This window comes from Acinonyx jubatus, chromosome B2 (genome assembly GCF_027475565.1).
Source record: "Acinonyx jubatus isolate Ajub_Pintada_27869175 chromosome B2, VMU_Ajub_asm_v1.0, whole genome shotgun sequence".
Classification (NCBI taxonomy): domain Eukaryota; kingdom Metazoa; phylum Chordata; class Mammalia; order Carnivora; family Felidae; genus Acinonyx; species Acinonyx jubatus.
The window spans coordinates 136,330,941-136,351,681 of record NC_069385.1 but is presented as its reverse complement, the minus strand read 5'-3'; the positions used below and the strand labels follow the sequence as shown (position 1 = coordinate 136,351,681).

The following is a 20,741-nucleotide window of genomic DNA, read 5'->3' as shown; positions in this document are numbered from 1 at the left end:
TGTTTTAAGCCATTAATAAGGTAATAGCAGAAAAACTGAAAATAGTAGCTTTAGACTAATTGTATTGATAATTTCAGTAAAGTATATGTGAACATCCAGAAATACCACTCTGGGCTTTTATTTATTTAGTTAGTTAGTTAATTTGTTTATTTGATTTACCTTTTTAAGTAGGCTCCATACCTCTTGTGGAGCCCAACATGGGACTTGAAGTCACGACCCTGAGATCATGGCCTGGCTGAGATCAACAGTTGGATGCTTAACCAACTAAGCCCCCCAGGCGCCCCTCTGCGCCTTTGAAGTGTATACATTTTTATTATAATCTAAGAGCAGTTTCCATTGGGAATAGATGACTTTAAAACCACAAATACATTTTCTTACCAGACAGAAAAGCCAGACTCTTAAATACAGAAAAGAACAAACTGGTGGTTTGTTGCCAGAGGGGAGTTGGGTGGAGAGATGGGTGCAATAAATAAAGGGGATGAAGAGAGACAAATTTCCAGTTACAATCTTTTTTTGATGTTTGTTAATTTTTGAGAGAGCGAGCGAGCGCGAGCTGAGGAGGGTCAGAGAGAGAGAGGGAGACACAGGCTCCAGGCTCTGAGCTGTCAGCACAGAGCCCGATGTGGGGCTCGAATTCATGAACCACGAGATCATGACCTGAGCCGAAGTTGCCACGCTCAAGCCACCCAGGCACCCCCAGATTTCCAGTTATAGAATAAATAAGTCACAGACATGGAAAGTACAGCATAGGGAATATAGTCAATAATATTGTAATACTGTTGTTTGGGGACAGATGGTGATGGCATTTATTGTGGTGAGCCTTGAGTGATGTGTAGGATTGTGGAATCATTATGTTGCACACCTGAAACTAATATAATGCTGTATGTTAATTATACTTCAAATAAATAAAATTCACATTTTCTTCTTTTTTTCTACAGGAAGGAACTTGAAACCTTCAAAGGTAATTTTGTGTTTAATTCTCCCCTTTAAAGTAAATGAGAGTTAATTGATGTCAGATGTTCTCTCTTGATGATGAACTCATTCCTTTTTCTCTAAATCAGACAGTTTACATTAAAAAAAGTTTGCTCAGTACTGTTTTTGTAAGTTTTATTCAATCACAAGTTGTTCTGATACCCTCTTTGAGCTATAACACATATACTCAGTGAGAGTTTTGCTAATGACCATTGTAAGTAATATGTCAGGATGGCATGGTCCTAACTTTGAGGTTGTTGCGAATCGCGGTTGAAGAAGATTCTGGTCTCCCTTGTGCAAAGTGTGGGCCACGTGGAGAGGGCACGGTGGTAAAGAGAGAGATGTGCTTCTGCAGTTGATCTAATAGTCGCTTGAACCCCCAAGAGGCTTTGGGTGCTGGGTCCTGCTCTGCCACTGTCTTGTAGCTTTGGGTAAATCTCTTACCTTTTTCGGGCTCAGTTTCTCTGTCTGTAAAATTAGAAGCTCCGCTGAACGGTTTCCTGAGATTCCAAAAGCACCCAGCTTTTCATTTTAGGGAACTGGCGAAGCCGAGGCCCTGAGAAAATGACCTGTGGTCACGTTGACCCTTCCTGGTCATGGGGCAACAATAGTCACAAATGAAGAAAACCACAAACTTTCCAGCAGCTCACAGCCCTTCCAATGTGCTATTTTTTCACTTACTGATTAGCAATTAAGTAGAGAAGTCACTATTCTCAGAGAGACTCTTTTCAGTAAGTAGGAAGGCTTTGAATTATTGCCCTTTATATTACACATTAAACGAGTTTTATGCTTATTATATTTCATCTATAAGCCAGTATTGACCAAGATTTACTGAATGACTGAAGATTTTGCAGTATATCACTTACTGCTGAATTGTTTATGTGTATGGTCTGTTTGGATGCTTTGGGAAAATAACTAATCTTCAGGATAAAAGGTATAAAGGCTATTCCTGCTGTGACTCTAATTGAACAGACTTGTTTTGGCTGGATTTCTGTTTGACTCTAGTTACAGTAAATGATTGAGTTCGTGGCCGGTGTGTTGAGGGTAATGTTAAATGATGATGTGATATAATGTGTTTATCATGGTTTTCATTATTCCTAATCAATTTGTGCACCAGGACTCATGTATATTATTTTTTATCAGCGTTTAAAATAAGATTTGAAATCCTCCTAAAGTGTTCTTTTCCCTCTCATTTAGTTGACTAGCATCTTATATAACATTAGGAGAAGAAAAAAAAACAATCAAGTTAATAGTGAAAGACAGGCAAGAACACAGATGATGGGAAAATGTCAACTTCAGTTCTGTCTCAGTACTGAGGCCTTTATTTCCTTTCTTTCTTTTTTTTCTTTTTTTTTTTTTGTACAAGGTTCACAGTGAGAGACCAGACATTTTCAAAAGGTTCAATAGTGTTACCTATTACCCAAGATAATAATTCAGTTTATGCCACAGTATCTTACTTACACACACACACACACACACACACACACACACACACACCTAAATATGATACATTTAACAGCACATCTCACCCACCCATAGGCCAATTAAAGCTCTCACATTTGAACAAACTCTAAATTGATTATTGCATCATATCTAGATTTTTTAGTACCAATATTCATTAAAAGTTCTTTCCTATGGAGTGGTTTGCTAATATTTCAAAAGCATGAGGAGCATATAATAAGAAAAAAGAAATGGAACTGCTCTTCAAAGACATTAATGGAAGAAAAAGAAAGAAAAACATACAAACAAATTGTAACAATTTATTTTCCAGACGTTGTCTTTCTTTTTCCTTTATAGGTTACAGGAAAGCAAAATATGTTACTTCCTCTAATGGTCTTATTTAACTCCTGTACTTGTATTTGGAAGCTTTTTTGTAAATAGGTGAGAAGCTCACTTTGGGGAACAAAAACAAAATTAGTAGCCCCCCAAAGTTGGTGGTATACATCAATGTCATGCAAGTTCTGGATTCTTCTTTCTGTACTCCGTGGATGTTAGTGAGATGAGTGCCCCTCTCACAGGTACCACATGTAGCACATTTCTACGATATTAGAAACTGGTAACTTATTGTTAGTTGTTTTTTTTTTAATATTGGCAACAGGAAGGTTTTCTGTGTTCCCTGAAGATTACGTTTTTATTTTTTATTTTATTTTTTTTTTAATTTTTTTTTTTTTTTTTACATTTTATGTATTTTTGAGAGAGAGAGAGAGACAGAGCACAAGTGGGGGAAGGGCCGAGAGAGAGGGAGACACAGAATCTGAAGCAGGCTCCAGGCTCTGAGCTGTCAGCACAGAGCCCGATGCGGGGCTTGAACCCACGAACCGTGAGATCATGACCTGAGCCGAAGTCAGTTGCTTAACTGACTGAGCCACCCAGGCGCCCCAGATTACGTTTTTAAAAAACCTTTTGATGATAGTCACTTGAATATTAAACAATCAAAAAAGGAGGGTAGGATCTCAGAAATCTTAATTTTTAATTTTCACTGGGGAAGGCATTCCATTATCATAAGTATGTGTAGAATAAATAAGTTTTTCACAGTCCTTAAGGACGTACAAAATTTGCCATGAATAGACATGCCTCTTTGTTAGGATTATTTATAATTTTTACATTTTAATTTTTAAAATAGCTTATTGTTCCATGTATAAATCTACAAATCTCTCTTAAGATTTTTAAAGGATTATGTCTAGAAATATTGTGCCGCTTGCCTCCGTAATTCCTGACTTAACGTGGCTTTGCTAGGCGGGCTCGTTCTTCTGCCTTCGCTTGGGTGCCTCACCAGATTAACCATCGTTCTCCATGAAATATACCGACCGATACCCACAGCATGCTGAATCCTCATGGCTGGTAGGCTACTCACCAGTCCACCCAAATGTTTTTATTTCCGCTAGTTGCATTGAATGCTTACCCAGAGTGAGTTGTTTGCTCTTGAACTCATTTATACTTGTACTTGTTTTATAATCTGTAGTTTAATTAAATATCAGAAAAAAAACAACAACGATGAAACCTCAGTGTTAAGGAGAACTGTTGGTAAGAAAACAAAGTTGACAGCTTTGGAAGACTTAGTATATGTAAATAGAATTTTTTTTAATTGCTACAAAAGGTAAAATTCAAGACAGAAAAGAATTGGGGAAAAATAATAAAAATCCTGAGAGGTTCTGTACACAGATTGTTTCACACATCTTAAATTCCTGCTGTGCTTTTAAAAATAGACTGGAAATTTTATTCATTGTAGTATGGATGGCTTATGTAAGAATTTTCAATCAGTGGACCTATCTGTGCTCAAAGAATTCATGAATAGACGTATGGCTGCATTTTTTTTTGCTATGGTTATATTTTATATTACCGTGTATATGTGTTTTTAATGGATTCCTGTATTATCTGCTTTTTAAAAAATTAAATGACCAACATGGGATCCAGTTGTGTCATGTAAGAGGATGTCCATTGTAATCTTCTTAATATAAAATTATCCAGCCTTGTCAGAAATGTGACTGACAGTGTGAAAACATGCCAGGACTTAGGAGTTACCACTATCACAGTGAGTGGATCATCATGAGAACTTGTGGGGGAGAGCAGCTAAGGCCAGCCTGATACAGTGATCACAATTATGGCTTAGCTCTGGAAAGCAAAGCCATGAAAGAGCTAGGGCTGGAGTGGGCAAAGATACGAGAGGAAGACTGAGACAATTTAGAGATAAGGAAGGACATAGAGGGGAAAGTTTAAAGAAGTGGTTATCAGTGATTTAAGTACTACAAGGAAGTTGAGCAGAATGGGGAAATCCCATTGGATTTGACAGTGAACAGATTGTCAAATTGGTAATTGGTGACCCGAAAGAGCTATTTGTAATGGGGGGAATCCAGATTGTAAATCAGTAGTGTACGAGAAATTAGGATATAAAGGTGATGCGAACTCAGCATTCTTCCTTGAATGAAAGGAAAGAAATAAAAAAGTAACGTGAGACAGAATCAGGTCAAGGTCAGGGGAGAAGGTGAAATTGAGATGTTAAGGAGTTGAGTAAGATCCTAGAGAAGATGGAAAGCAGTGACATCCAGATGAATTACCCTTGGGAAGGATCCAGGGATATCTCTTTCCCTGCAACCTTACAGAAGGAGAGATGCCTGGTAATATGGGGGAAAAGTGGACACGGAGAGAGGAAACAATTTTTTGGAGAATCCATTTAGGGTAAGATGGTCTGAATTTTGTAGGACTAGGCCCAGAAGTAGCAATAAAAACTGAAACAAATACGCTTTAGTGAACACAGGGTTGGGAATTGGGAGGGCGCATATGGTGAATCAGCAGTGCTTGATAATCTTGGAAACTAATGAGAGCAGGGTTAAAATGACTGGCTGTGGAATTCAGGCTGGAAGGGAGAGGCCTGGCTAGACCAGTTAAGTAAACAGGATCTGAGGCACGGGGGATGGTGTGCACCATAAAGACGGGAGAACAACAGATCAGTGGTTGAGGTGGATCTTGTGGTCAAAGAAGGAATTTCAGTTTGAGATCTTAGCGGTGGAGCAGGTTCCCAGTGATGATGGCTAATTTGAGTAAAACTAGAAGTCACAAAATTGTAGAGGTTACCTGAATCAGAGAGTTCTGAGACCTTTGGGAGTCTCACGTGTTTGGGTGACTCTTCTGGCTTGCAGCCCTTAGCACGTTATAAATCTGGATTATGACAGATAGTAAACTTGGGGAGAGTTTGTTGATTCCATTCAAGAGTTAGCTTAACAGAAGCTCCTGGGGGGCTCAGTCAGTTAAGCGTCCGATTCTTAGTTTCAGCTCAGGTCACGATCTCACAGTTCCTGAGTTCGAGCCCCACACCGGGCTCCGTGCTGACAATGCGGAGCCTGTTTGGGATTCTCTCTCTCCCTCTCTCTCTGCCCCTCCTGTGCACGTGCGCGCGCGCGCTCTCTCTCTCTCTCTCTCTCAAAATAAATAAATAAACTTAAAAAAGAGTTAGCTTAACATGTGAGGCACAACTGTTCAGCTGCTGTTTGGCAGTATTTAAGTGGGGGAGACTCTGTTTGAATCCTATCATTGTCCTCTGTCCTCAAGGAGCTAAGCCCTGTGGCAACCCTTGCAGGATAGAGAGGCAAATACGTATGTTTAATACAATGCAAAGAATATTATAATAGAAATAAGCACACTAAGGCAGGAATAATGGACTATTTAGAGAGAGGCAGCCGCACTTGAGCTGGATCTGAGTGAAGAGTACTTACCAGGTCGAAAAGGGTAATAAGGACATTGCAGAAAGAGGAAAGAACAGTTGCAGAGATGTGGAGATGTTTATTTCAAGAACACAAGTGAAGATTTAACTTCTTGTTCAATGAGGGAACTACAAATACTTTGTTAACAGCTAAAGCATATGGTGTGTGGGGCTGAAGTAGTGAGGGACAAAGTGGGGATGTAGGCAGGGAACAAACGATACACAGCCTTAAATGTCATACAAAGGAGGTTAGGCTTTTTCCTTTGGGCTGGGGGTCTCCAAGGAGGGATGCGACTGTGCAAAAGAATGGGAGTGCAGAAGAGAGCTGGAACTTCCTCTTGTTTCTGTTTTACGTCGTCCTTTTAAATTTCCATTTTTGTGTAGGTTATAGAATACACTGGTACAGGAACTCATATCTGTCTTATATAAATGAATGCATTTGGGGTCTACGTAAACGTTCTTAACTCATGGTGGAGGTACATGGGCTTAGAGGAGGGAGGGTACTGCTGTAGCTGGTAGACACAGGGTGGGCCTGGGGGGACCCAAAGGGTTTTCATTAGGCTGGTAGAATCAGATCTGCATGTTAGAGCAAGCGTTCTGGTATCACATGAAAGATGGGTTGGAAAGAGCAAGTCTCCAGAAGAGATTCACTGGGAAACTTAAAAGATTTGAATTTGAGGCAGTGGTAGATTGGAGAGAGAGACCCAGGAACAAAAAAACTGGGTGGGTGGAATAAAAAGACTTCTCTGTGTAGGGTTCCTCTTAGACTTCTGGCTAGGGCATTTGCACAGGTTATGTGTTTTCCTTCAAGAAATATAATACGGGTCAAAGCAGGTTTGGGAGGGAATGGTAGTGAATTTGGCTGATTTGGGTGGAGGAGAGGGATGTAAATGTATCAGTTTTGCAGGCAAGTTCCCAATAACCCCATAAAACTTTTTGGTATCCAATGGATTGAGAAATGATTTTTAAGAACAATCTTACTGAGGTTCGATTTGTATACTACAAAATTCATCCATCTTTAAATGTACAATTCAGTGATTTTTTTTTTTTAATGTTTATTTTTGAGACAGAGAGAGACAAAACATGAGTAGGGGAGGAGGAGAGAGAGAGGGAGACACAGAACCCGAACCAGGCTCCAGGCTCCAGGCTCCGAGCTGTCAGCACAGAGCCCAACGTGGGGCTCAAACCTATGAACTGTGAGATCTTGACCTGAGCTGAAGTCGGACACTTAACTGACTGAGCCACCCAGGCACCCCTTGTGAATTTCTTTAAAAAAGGAAGAATGCTGTGATCTGGATAGGGATTGTGTTGAATATATAGATCAACTTGGCAAGAATTGCTGTTTTAATTTTGAGTCTTCCAATGCATGAACAAGGACTGTGTCTCCGTTTATTTAGATCTTTGATTTTTCTCAGCAGTGTTTTTTTTTTTTTTTTCCATAGAAGTCTAGGACTTTTGTTAAATTTATCCCTAAATATTTTATTCTTGTTGAGTGAATTCTGTCTTGATCATATTAAATTGGAGCTGTCTGTGAGACATTGCAGGTAGAGGTGTCCAATGAGTCATTGGGCCTCGAGAGAGAAAAATCTGAGCTATATTTGGGAGCATATAGGGGAGTTTGGCTGAAGTTGCCCACAGAGAGCCGGCAGAACCCAAAAGAAGATGACCGGGGATAGAAATCTAGGAAGCACTAACATTCACCAGATAAGCACAAGAAGGGAACGTATAATTGACCCGTGGACAACATGGGGGATAGGGGCATCGACCGCCTGCGTGATTGAAAATCTGTGTATAACTTTTGACTCCCCCTGGAAGCCTAACAGACTTCTGTTGATCAGAAGCCTTACCCATAATATAAATAGTTGCATGTTATATATATTATATAATGAATTCTTGAAGTAAGTGAGAGAAAAGGAAATGTTATTAAGAAAATCATGAGGAAGAGTAAGCACATTTACACTACTGTACTGGATTTATGTAAAAATAATCACCCGTAAGTAGATCCATTCCATTCAAACCCACGTTGTTCAAGGATCAGCTCTACTGCTTATAATGGAGGCTGAGGGCAGTCGGCCACAGAGATGAGGGAAGACTGTGGTATTCCTAAACAGAACATTCAAGGAAATGCCAAGAAGCAGTGTCATACTATTGTAGAGAAAGTAAAGAAAAGAGTCATTTAATCGGGCAACTGGAGGCTGATTGGTGAGGTAACTGGGAACGGTGTCAGCAGCATGGGTGTTCGTGTGCGACGGGGGCAGTGGAAACTGAGCGGTGGAGGATTGAAGGGTGAGGGGAATGTTCTGTCTTGTTCACCCCTGTGAGCTGGGCGCTTGGCACATTGGTGGTTATTAGATAGTCGAACAAACGAAAAGTAGCTAGAACGCTTTCAAAAGCTACGGCTCCGGGGAGGAAAGAAGAGAGGTTAGAGGACAGGGTTGGGTTCAAAGGAGGACTTGTTGTTTGTTTTTTAAATTTGTGAGAAACTTGAGTCTGTCTGTATGAAAGGGGAGGAGAGGCTGAGGCTGAAGGGGGGACGGGGCGGTGGGGGGGGGGGGGGTGCGGTGGCTGGCAAAGCTGGACTCAGAGCCGACCAGAGGGAGTGGGTTAGAGAATCCTCTTCTGAAACAGGCAGACATTATTGACAAGTGTCTGTAACTGTTCGAATCGTCATGATTTAAGATACTTATTAAGAACCTATAGCACATTCTAAGCCAGTGGTGAGTGTCGCTGAATTTGAAGAAACCTTTAGGCTGAATTTATGTTAAAAGTGAAGCGGGGGATGGCTAAAGATACCTTACGTGTTGTGACACAAACTCTATTCTTAATCTTTAGTGTATTCCTTTCACATAGCAAGGTTTCTTCTCCCTTTTGGTATGTCACTAACACATCTCTGTGTCTGAATGACGAATTCACCTGAGTTTAGTGTCTTTTCAGCCCCCACCCCCCTTTTGTGAGCGGCATTTGGTATGGCCCCAGATCTGTGCATACGTCTTTGCACACCAGAGCCCCGAGAGCCTGCATGTGGCTTTTATAGAGGCAGTAGATTCCGATGTGTGTCTGCCTGAGCCATCAGCAGAAAACTGACAGGCTTAATACAGCCTCTTTGGAAAAACCTGCTTCTGGCTTCAGCCTCACTTCCTTTGTTCCACATCTCAGAGGATGCACATCAGGGGAGCTGCGTGCTAACGGGAGGTTTCACCTGACCGGCACTGAGCTCCTGTTTACCTGGTCACTTTCCACATCCATGTCATCTCCAGGACTCACCGAGAATAGTCAGAGGGATCCCTGTAGGTGGAACTTTCTTTTATGTTTTTCCTTCACTGCTTTTCTTTACAGTTTTCGCCTCCATGCTTGAGTACATTGCAGTGTTTGCATGGTACACAGATGATATATTCTTAAAAAGCAGAAATTAAATTTCAGTTTGCTTTGGATCTTCAAGTAGTACATGTTAATGAAAGCATTATTACTCTCTGTGTGTTACCAAGTAATAACTACCGAACTGATACCTAAAAACAAATAAATAAAAAACAACGTTGCCTGGAAATGTAGGACTTTAGGTTTTATAATACTGTGTGTTATCATCCATCAGGTGAAATGCACCAGACAGGCGTTTATATGAGGCGGCATTTACATGAAAAGATAAATATGAAATACCAGGAGAGTAATGCCAGCTATTACAGTAGTGAGTCCAATTCTTATGTGGTGCAGCTCCATAAAACTAATTCAGCATCCTTTGTTGCCGGTATGTTCATTTTCCAACAAGCAGTTGATATAGTTAAATGTGTGAGCCATATCCAACTGTGTAAAGTTAAAATTCATTCCATGCTACTATATGGGTTTATCTAAAATGGCTGATTTTCAATTGGATTTTGAGAATGTCCTAACGCTTCATACAGATTATATATATATATATATATATATATGTATGTATTATTTTTCTGATTATCCAGAACTTCAAAGCACTTTAACACTTGTTGGCTAGAGGCCATGGTTTTGGTGATGGCTATGTGTGGCATTTTTGTAAATACATATACAGGGATATTAAGCTTGTGGAGTTTACTGCAAAAATGATACCTTACATTAGTGGCTTTTTTTGGGTTGAGAAATCTATCCATGGAGAAAACTGAATAATTTTTAATAATTACTGCATTTTTAAAAAACTCCATATTTAAAAACTCCATTATGCCTTTTAGGTGGCATGTGTTAAGCCATGCTGTGGATCGTCCCCTGTCAGATAGAAACCCACTTGTTTTCAAGGGGGAGAAAATGAAAGAAGTGCATTTGCCCTTGATAGCTTACGCCATCATGAGCATTCTGATTTTGTAGATTACAGATTAGAATAAGGGACATCAGACTTGAGTTCGGTGGAAAGTTCCTTCTCTTTCTCCCTCTCTCATGTCCATCTTGTGTACAGGATAGCCGAACCTTTCAGGCTTTTTAAGCATAGATACAAATATTAACTGAAGCAAAATGGTAGCTCAAGAATTCATTATAAAACTGGAGCATTAGTGGAATCAAACTCTAACCTGAGGCATTCCCACATTCTCGTTCATTATTTAGTTGTTCAGGGATAAACCGGTAAGAATGGGGGAAGTAAGAACTTCAGTGTTTATTTTTAAAGTATTTATTTATAGGGAATCTATAATAAATGGCATTTGCTTTCCTCGGTCATACCGTCTTAACATAGTGGTGGTTAAGAGTAAAGCTTTGAATATAGGTATAATCTGGTATTAAATTTGAAAACTTTAAATTATTCATTGAAGAAATTACTACCTGAAAATCTTGACTTGTTGGTGAATATTGGCAAGACTTTTAGTATCTGCTCTTTTTTCTTTCACATGTCAATATGTGCAAGTGTATATTCATTTTTGAAACCCAGGTTTATATCCTATAACTTAGTATTTAAGTGAGGTTGCTGTCTATGTCCTGGAGTACAGAAATAGTTATATCCTGTCTGTGGATTTTGGTTCTTAGTTTATTTTTAAGACCTAGTTGACTCTTTATCCTAATAGCCTGTCATAAGATGTCATAGCGTGGCATGATCCAGGACTCTCCCAGATGCTATTTTATGCTCAAGGGGAACTGGAGTTCTAACAGCTTGTTTGGGTATTAAACTCCACAAAGGAGAGCCTTGAGATCAGGGTTGTGTTGTTTACCTGTTACCTGTGATTACTTGCCGCGATTACATACCACTGTTGTGTAACTAGTAATCCTAGCAGTCGCGTCTGTGCAAACGGCATCAGAACAGCTTTTTGTTTTATGTCGTATATGCTGGTATCATGAATGAACACAGCTGTTCTGTTTCATTACCTTTCTGCTGGAACCCAGTATAAACTTGACAGCAAAAATTACACCTTTCAGCAAACTAAATTCCAGTCCCACAAAAAGGAGAGTTCTATGAAAAATTTTACCTGTCAGGCTCAAAAAGAGATTTTTATATGGAGCCGCATGATTTTGTCAGGTTTTTTGGGAGGTTTGTGCCGGAAAATGACACGTAGGATCTTGTAGCTCAGTTGTGGAAACTGTTTCAGGCCCCTTCTCAGAAGACTGGGGGCCCGCTTGGTGATTTTTATAGACTTCGGGACAAGGGAGAAGTCCAGGTGGCCCTTCTGGGCCCTAAGCTCGCTCCCTGACTTAAATACTCATCCGGCTTTCCTTGTGGAGGTATGCCCATTCTGTCAATAAAAGTATATGAAATTTTGTCCATTTGACTGCAGTCGAGGAATAAAACAGTGCTTACCCCTAAGATAAGGGAAATAACTACAGAAACATTAGAACAATACTGAGGTATTTACCTCAGTTTTCTGTTTTTCTCGAGAATGGAAGTGTTAGTATAAGATAACAAAGGGGAGCATAAGGTACTTACTCACAGGCTGTTCACTTGCAAGTCTTCTCATTATAGTTTTGAAAACTTATGAATGAAGCACTGTAGCTGTAGATAAGATGAAATTGAACAGTCAGAAACTTGCCAGGTGAGGATCACTGCTAGTTCTGTTTACATTTAGTTTTAATTGAAAGCAAAAAAATACTTGTAATGAAAATTGTCTTCATAATTTCAAAAATGCAACAGAAAAATAAATAATATTTGAACATATGAACTTGACCTGAGGATTTGTTCTTTTTACATGTAATAAAATTAATGTGGTACAGAATCCCAGCTGTACCATTATAGGTATAGGAGTATAATTCTGTTATTTCTATTAAAATTTTCATAAAAAGAAGGAAACGATCCTCACAAAACTAAAAATAGAACTACCCTACGACCCAGCAATTGCACTAGTAGGCATTTATCCAAGGGAAACAGGTGTGCTGTTTCGAAGGGACACATGCACCCCCATGTTTATAGCAGCACTGTCAACAATAGCCAAGGTATGGAAGGAGCCCAAATGTCTATCGATGGATGAATGGATAAAGAAAATGTGGTGTATATATATACAATGGAGTATTACTCGGCAATCAAAAAGAATGAAATCTTGCCATTTGCAACTATGTGGATGGAACTGGAGGGTATTATGCTAAGTGAAATTAGAGAAAGAAAAATCATATGACTTCACTCATATGAGGACTTTAAGAGACAAAACAGATGAACATAAGGGAAGGGAAATAAAAATAATATAAAAACAGGGAGGGGGACAAAACAGAAGAGACTTATAAATATGGAGAACAAACTGAGGGTTACTGGAGGGGGTGTGGGGGGGGATGGGCTAAATGGGTAAGGGGCACTAAGGAATCTACTCCTGAAATCATTGCACTATATACTAACTAATTTGGACATAAATTTAAAAAAATAAAAAATTTTTAAAAAGGAAACGATTAAGTATCTGTACTACGCTATGTGCCTGGCTCATTGTAGTACCATCGTAGCTCAGTTAGTACGATGTTAACTAACCTCATAGGATGAGAAACTTGACACTGAGAGATTCGACAAGTTCACTGGCCAGTGAGCATTTCAGCAGGGATTTAAACCCAGGAATGTCTTCCCTCAAAACTTGTGTTTTTCTCACTTCACCACAATGATTCATGGGATGTGGGGAAAAGCAAACAGTGAAAATGAGAATAATTTTCTGTTCCTATAGTTTTTTCTTTATCTGTTATATTTATTCTCATTCTTTTGTCCCACTCTCTTTCTGGGCCAGATCAGCTTAAATTCACACACTTTAATAGCTAAGTAGCTTGTTGACATTTCATCTTTAACTCCAGTTTAACTGTGTACCCGTCTTGCTGAGTAGCTCTCCTTCCATTATACCTGACTGTTTTAAAGACAAATACCAAGCAAAACCCAGTGTAAGAAAAGGGGGAGGCAAGCTGATGGATGCTACAGGGCCCTAGAAAGACTGCTCTGAATGTGGAATGTGGATTGAGGCTTAAAACAGGACTGAAAGAAAAACTTCTGAAGGCTTCCCGATCCCTTCCTCACACCACACCTGAGTCCGATGTGAAAACTGGAACTTTTCTTAAAATACAGTCTTATTACTTCAGATACTGATTTCTGCCTAATAGTTTTAAAGGAATTTCAGACAGCGTCCCCTTTTTCCACTTCTGGAATCTTACCTTAGAAAAACCTTTTCAGTCCTATAATCCAGCATCTTATTCTGTATAAAATCCCTTTTTGGGCTATTCTGGGGATGTGTGTCTAGAGTTAGTTGAACAGCCTTATTCTCTATGGACTTTCCTGAGTTTCAGAGTCTTAGCTCCCTCACCTTTTTTTTTCATAATACCTGGTTGGAAATGCTTTGTTCTCCTCATCACTCTTGTCCGGCCACACTCTGGTTTTCAGTACCCCTTAGGAAAATGGCGTGGGGAACTGTGGTCTTCCAGAAATGGTGACTAGTAATGTAGCATTCCCTTTTTCACCCGGTCAGTTCATGTTTAACCACAATGCCCACATCTTTTTCAACAGGAAAGTGCCCCCATATCTTTATTATTATTTTTTTTTAATGTCTGTAAAAGCAAAGTATCTCTATTGTGGACAATTTATAAAATGCTACCAAGAAAAAAATTGAATTGCTGGTCAGAAGCAGTCTCAAAAATTTTGGAAGACACACACACACACACACACACACACACACACACACACGTACACACACCCCTTCCTCAAGTTACCATGGGTATTATGTACTGGTAAACCCATTGCAAGTTGAAAATGCATTAATATACCTAACCTACTGGACATCATAGCTCAGGCTAGCTTACCTTAAACATGCTTAGAGCACTTTTTTTTTTTAATGTTTATTTTTGAGAGAGAGAGAGAGAGTGTGAGCAGGGGAGGGGCAGAGAGAGAGGGAGACACAGAATCAGAAGCAGGCTCCAGCCTCTGAGCTGTCCGCACAGGGCCCAACGTGGGGCTCAACTCATGAACCATGAGGTCATGACCTGAGCCAAAGTCGGATGCTTAACTGACTGAGCCCCTCAGGCTCCCCCGTGAGCAGTTATATTAGCCTACAGTTGGGCGGAATCATCTAGCACAAAGCCTGTTTGATACTAAAGTGTTGACTGTCTCGTGTAATTACTGAACTCTGTAGTGAAAGTGGGAACAGTGGTTGCATGGGTACAGAGTGGTTGTCCACGTTCCGGTTGTTCCCCGTCATGATCGTGTGGCTGACTGGCAGCTGCGGCCACTGCCCCACCTCGCGGGGGAGGACCGTTTCGTGTGTCACCAGCCTGGGAAAAGATTAGCATTCAGAACTCAAAGTATGGCTTCTGCCGAATGGCTATCACTCTCGCACCATTGTCAAGTTGTAAGTCAGACCATCATCAGTCAGGGACGGACACACACACACACACACACACACCCAAAGTTGAGATAGTGTGTAAACAGTTCTGTTCCTTGTTTTTCCACATTATGAAATCAAGATCGTCCCATGTCATTAAAATATGTGATTATTGACTAAGGTGCGCTGCTGAGATGAAATTTGACTTATTGGCCTTTCATCGTGAACTGTTTTGTTCATGCTTTTCCCCGCTTTCATGTGAGGTTTTCATGCACTTGTTGATTTGAATGAGACCGTCACATATTACGATTGTCACATTGTGGTCCTGTTTATCGCAGATATTTTTCCCAGCTGGTTATTTGCCCTTTAGTTTTGTTTACTTCATTAATTACACACGGAAGTTTAATATTTTGACATATTCAAATGAATGTTTTAAAATTACATCCTCCATTGCGTTTATGCCTGAAAAAAGTTCTTTCCCAATCCTAAGAAAAACTTCTAACTTGTAGTTTCTGCTAGTTTTTATGCTAATTGTCATGTGCTGGTTTTACTAGTTAACCTGAAACTTGCTTGGACGGACGGTGCAAAGTGAACACTCAGTTTTTTGCCATTTAGGTTATTATTTTTTCTAGCCCGAGGGAATAGTCCTGTGTGGTTCCCTACCTCTGTTGTTGGAAGGTTTGGATCGGTTAAGTTAAACTCTGCCTGTGTGATGCCTGGCCCCGAGCAGCTGAACGTGTCCGGAAAACAGAAACCCGGCCGCCTTTCCTCAGGGCCGCACTTCACATCCTGTCCACAAGAGCCTGGAGCACAGCCTGGCAGCTTCTCTCCTGTCACTGCCGACCTTCCCTCTCCCCTCCTCATTCCTGATTGGTTTCTTCTGATTTCACCGAGGAAGCAGAAGTGGTCAGAAGGAACTCGCGTGTTTCCTCCACCGCCGCTCTGGCTGCCTGTGTGTCCGCTTAGGGTCTGTCTTACCCCCAACCCCGGGGACTGTCCCTGCTCCCCGAGCCACCTCTCCCTTTCGCATTGCCTCCGATCTGCCCTCTCCTCCTTCAGGGCTTTGGCGGTTCCGCCCCCACCCCCCCTTCCTGCATCATTAGTTTTGCCTCCTGCTGAATCATTCCCAGCGATGGCTCTCATTTTCCCTGGTCCATGGTTCTTTTTCTGTCTTCTTTGCCACACTGTCCTTTCTGCCCCCCTCCCCCCCTTGCGAGCTGGGTTCCATCCTTGGACCTTTTCTCTCGCCTCCTGCGGTCCCAAGGCTCGGAATGCCACCTGACGCTAATGACTCCCCGAATCAGCAGCTCCTGCCCTAACTGCCCCGCTGAATCCTCTGTGGGTGTAGGCGGCTCCCAACTCGGGGTCCCTGCAGCTCTGCTCGCAGGCATCTTGCCCTCCACAGGTCGCCCCCCCCCCCCATCCGCAGGCCCTTCTGTCTCCCCAGGTCAGGAAACCATACTGCCATTCGCCCCGGGACTCGGGGCCAGACTCAGCCAGAAAGCGCTGCTTGAGTCCTCTGTCACTGCCACACCTCGCGTCCAGGTCCTCCGTCCATCTGGTCAGCGCCGCCTTTGAGCCAGACTCCACACCTGACCGCCTGTCCCTGTCCCTGCCGCTGCTGCCCGCTCCCTGCCTGCACTCCCCTCCGCCATCCGAGAGGCCACCTCCTTGCCCAAGATGCGCTTCTGGCTTCCCAGTCACCCCATCACCCCGAGGGTAGCGTCCGAGCCCTTCTCCTGGTCTGCGAGGCCCTTCCCACGCAGGCCCCGAGTCCCTCTCTGCCCTCCTCTCCACCCATCCTCTCCCAGGCCCGCGCTGTTCTTCCTCCAGGCAGCTGCCCGGCTCCTTCCTTCCAGCTGCCTCCGCGAGGGGTCTCCTCTTAAATCATGCAGCCCTCACTCTCTCCCTTTACCTGGCTTCGTTTTATTTCATTTTCTTTTTGGTCAGAGTGCAGACCTGACATAACGTTTCTCCGGCTTTTCTCTGCTTTATGCAGAGCGTATAGAACAGTGACTGCACTGAATACACGTTCATGGGATGAGTGGAGAGCTATGACAGCATTTTCCTTCCTTGCGTTCTGGCCCGGACGCCTTTCCACTCTGGCTTCCACGCATTGCCACAGCCACCCACCCGAAACCTCACATCTGTCTGCCCCCGTCTGCCGTTGAGGCTCGGATGGCTCCCTGGTCTTGCGGCCGCGTCTCCCGCACATCAGTCGTTTGAGCTTTGCTTTCAGTGTTTGTCCTGTCCATGTACAGTCCACACTGTTGTCAACTGGTTTTCTTTAAATAGGCTCAGTATGAAATTGTATCTTAAAGTACAGTTATTGTTATGAATGGAAAATTACTGTCCCTTGACACGAATAGGGACTAATGGCAAAAGTAAGCACGTTAACTGTTAAAACTGTCCCACCCCAGATGACCTTGCCTACAGTAATTAGGAGAACGGAGCCTCAGGGTCACAGCTCTTTTAACACAGGAGACAGAAGCCTCCTTGAAAGCTGTGCTCGCCTCTCTGGCTTCATCATTCGTTCCTCCGTGTTGGACCTCATGGTCCAGAAACACTCCATCATCTGTTTCCGCCTCCGTTCAGGCTCTTCTCAGATCCATGTCTTCCCCCTCGTGCCCTCATCTGGCTTCTACACATTCCCCTGTGAGGCCTGCTCAGATGCCCCCTCCTCCTAGAAGGGCTCCTGGCAAGCAGGTTAGATAGGTCCTACCCCTCTCTTCTGCTTCCATGGCCCCCTTAGTTGCTTAGTTGCCCCTCCCTCATCTAATTCATGTTGAATTGTAGTTTTCTGCAGTGATTTTCCCACACGAGTGGACTCTGAGGTCCTTAAGCACAAGGACCCTCTCACGCCCATCTGTGTGCGGGGCTAACACTGAGCCCGGGGCCCGTCTGTGGGTAAACGACAGAGGCACGAACTGGCCCTGAGGTGTGAGCTATAAATGCACATAGGACAGGATGGTAGGGGTTTTGGTTCCCGGTTGCTGAATGAGATTGGCCTGTTTCACAAGAGCCTGAGATGGGGTTTGCCCAGCGGATGTGGGCAAGGAAAGGAGGCAGCGGCTCAGGAGGCCGCCTGTGGCGTAGCTGCTGGAGAGGAGTGCCCGGCAAAGGGGGCACGCTGCGGGTCGGTCCAGTGCCGTCGCTAACTTCTGCGGATGATGTTGTGTCCATGCGTGAGGGAGAGCAGACGATGGGCTCCAGGAGTTCGTCCCAGCAGGAGTATTAAGATTCGCAGAAATGTGACGCATTAAATAGAGAAAGGGGTTAGGAAAAGTGTGTGCGAGGTCTTCCCGAGGATAGGGAAAGGAAGAGATGGGGGGAAACACCGGATTCTGCCTGCGGGGAGCTGGCGAGGTAGAAACAGGCAGTTGGGAGAGGACAGAGGAAGAATGTGAAGAGAGAGAGCGGCGGTGCCGTGAACCAAGCCTCCTGTGTGGGTGTTAGTTCCATGGCCAAGTTGAAAATGACTTGTTTTTTGCATTGAGGTTTTTGGGTGTAAGTTTCTGAAGTATCTGCTATTAAAAGGACTTGAGGGCAAAACATTTTAAAAATAAAGCATTCCCCTAGGAAGCATGACACGTACCTAACGTAGGGCTTGCCTAAGAAAATAGGGTTGCCAGAATTTTTTTTTCCTGTACTGAAAACTTTAAAGGTATGCCACCACCTGCTGAGTTCATCTTGAACCAGACAGTTTTCTGAGAAGTGTTTTTCTCCTTAATCTGTAATAAATTTTCGAAAAGAAAACTTCCGTCACCCCGAAAGCTGTTTCGCCAACAGGACCCACAGCCCTGATAGCATCTTTGCCCTCTCCTTCCTTTCCAGGGGCGTTTTTGTTGCCATTTTTGCCGATTCTGTCATTCGTGCTGTGGTGAGGCTGAATACCAGAATGCTAGTTACAACTTGAAATATTACCATAAAACTGAGAAGTTGTGTGGTCTCTTGCCCGTGCGGGTGATTTTGGGGAGCGGTGGCAAACGTAATTTTCTTTCCTTACTTCTTCGTTTGCTTCATATTCAGCCTTTTCTCAGATTGCCTTCAGGGGAGTCTATATTATGTTATACACCAAAGGAAAGTGTGTGTGGGTTTTCCAGACTGTGGTATGGAAGTATTACTGTACACCTTTTTTTCAAATTTAACACTGGAATAGCACAATAAAGTATTTTTTAAAAAGTCTCCATGTAAAGGGGAGCCTGGGTGGTTCAGTCGGTTGAGCGTCGGACTTCGGCTCAGGTCACGATCTCGCGGTTTGTGAGTTCGAGCCCCCCATCAGGCTCTGTGCCGACCGCTCAGAGCCTGGAACCTGCTTCGGATTGTGTGTCTCCCTCTCTCTCTGCCCCTCCCCTGCTCATGCTCTGTCTCTGTCTCTCAAAAAAAAAAAAAAAAAAAAAATTAAAATTAAAGTCTCCGTGAAAACCAGATGAAGATGTGCCTTGAAAGGGCAGAATCGGTTTGTGCAGAGTAAAGAGCGAAAACATTGCCATTTCCTGGAGTAAGACAGTCGTGCGAGCCTGGCGATACGTGCATTGTATTCAGAGAAGATGTGGCAGAAAGTTGTGATGATGTTTATAGAATAAATTTGTTTTCAGTTCTCTGTTCAGAAAAATTAGTACATATAGCGCCTTGGTGGAAAGCATTCAACTCGGATCAGAACCCTCTTGCTCCTGTTTTAAGGTTGTATTGAATAATATTAGGAGACTTAGTGATTTGATTGAGAAATCTCAGAGGATCTTACCGCTAATAAACAGATTTGCGTTTTGTCACGTCCGAGTAACTCCAGAGTAAGAGCGTATCCTGGACGGTTGGACACGTCATTACCCTTCCCCTCCCCCACAGACGTGGTTTGGAGCGTTTGGGGGGACACCTGGCTGAGGCAGTCCTCGGGGTGCTGGAGGCCGTTTACTTCCGCACGCGTCGCAGAATGACAGCAGATTCGCTTCTGATCCCTTTTGGTGAAAACCATATGCTCAGAATGGACTGAAATTAACGTATACGAGACATCCCAAATTGTACGGATGCTACACCGTGAGCCTTCTGTTTGGGTCTCAGCACCTTGACAGCGGCCTCGCGGTTGTGTGTCCTTCTCTGTAGGAGTGCCTGGGCTCCGCTTCGGTTACTTCATTTTCTCTAAGGGAGCCTCATTTTCTCCAGCCGTTTCCTGGCTGAAATGCTCTTGATTCATTTAGTAGGCAGCTGTGTTTACTGCTCTCGCACCCCCTCTACGCGACACCGAGGGGACAGGATGACTACAAAGAGCCACCAGCGCTTGCACCTTGAGCAGTTGTTGCCGCGTCTGGCACGCAGAGACCCTCGGCCAGTGTCGGGGAAGGGAGGGAGGGAATGAGTCATCCCTTTACGCGATGTCTGCATTTTCTCCTTGTAACGCTTTTTAAAATTCGTGGTGATACCGAGAAGCTACAGAGGATTCTTGTTTTGCTTATGTGCTCGGATTCTGGAGACGTGGGCATCGGGAACCAGGTGTCTTTGTGCCTTTGAACTGCTTAACCATCTAGATTCATTGTCTTTCTGATAAAGACCTTGAGCAGTAGGTGCAGAGACTCCTTTATGTTTCAACACAGTACTAAGAATTCGTATTAACTGCACAGTAGGAGAAGATGTTTACAGAGCGACCACCCTGTTTTCTCGTTGTTAAGAATTTTCCAGAGCTGACTCTTTCCAGTGGTTTATGTAAGCTCGTTTGCGTTGACTAGTCCCAGAAATTGTATTGACTGGATAAATCATGTTCCTAAGTTTATGAAATGACCTTTGCTTTAGTTTTGTTAATACATACCATGCATCAAAAGTGTCCTGTACAATGATAAATATGGAAAATAATTGCGTACTCTTGTAAA

General features: G+C 42.8%; 1 protein-coding gene across 3 annotated transcripts in view; it reads left to right on the top strand.

Moving 5' to 3' along the window:
• Nucleotides 1-20,741, top strand: part of DTNBP1 (dystrobrevin binding protein 1) — a 131,875-nt gene that overhangs the window by 70,624 nt on the left and 40,510 nt on the right. For all 3 annotated transcript variants that reach the window (XM_053223186.1, XM_027040339.2, XM_053223185.1), the window contains one exon: nt 939-961. In XM_053223186.1, coding sequence (XP_053079161.1) covers nt 939-961 — 23 coding nt within the window. The remainder of the gene's footprint in view (nt 1-938; nt 962-20,741) is intronic.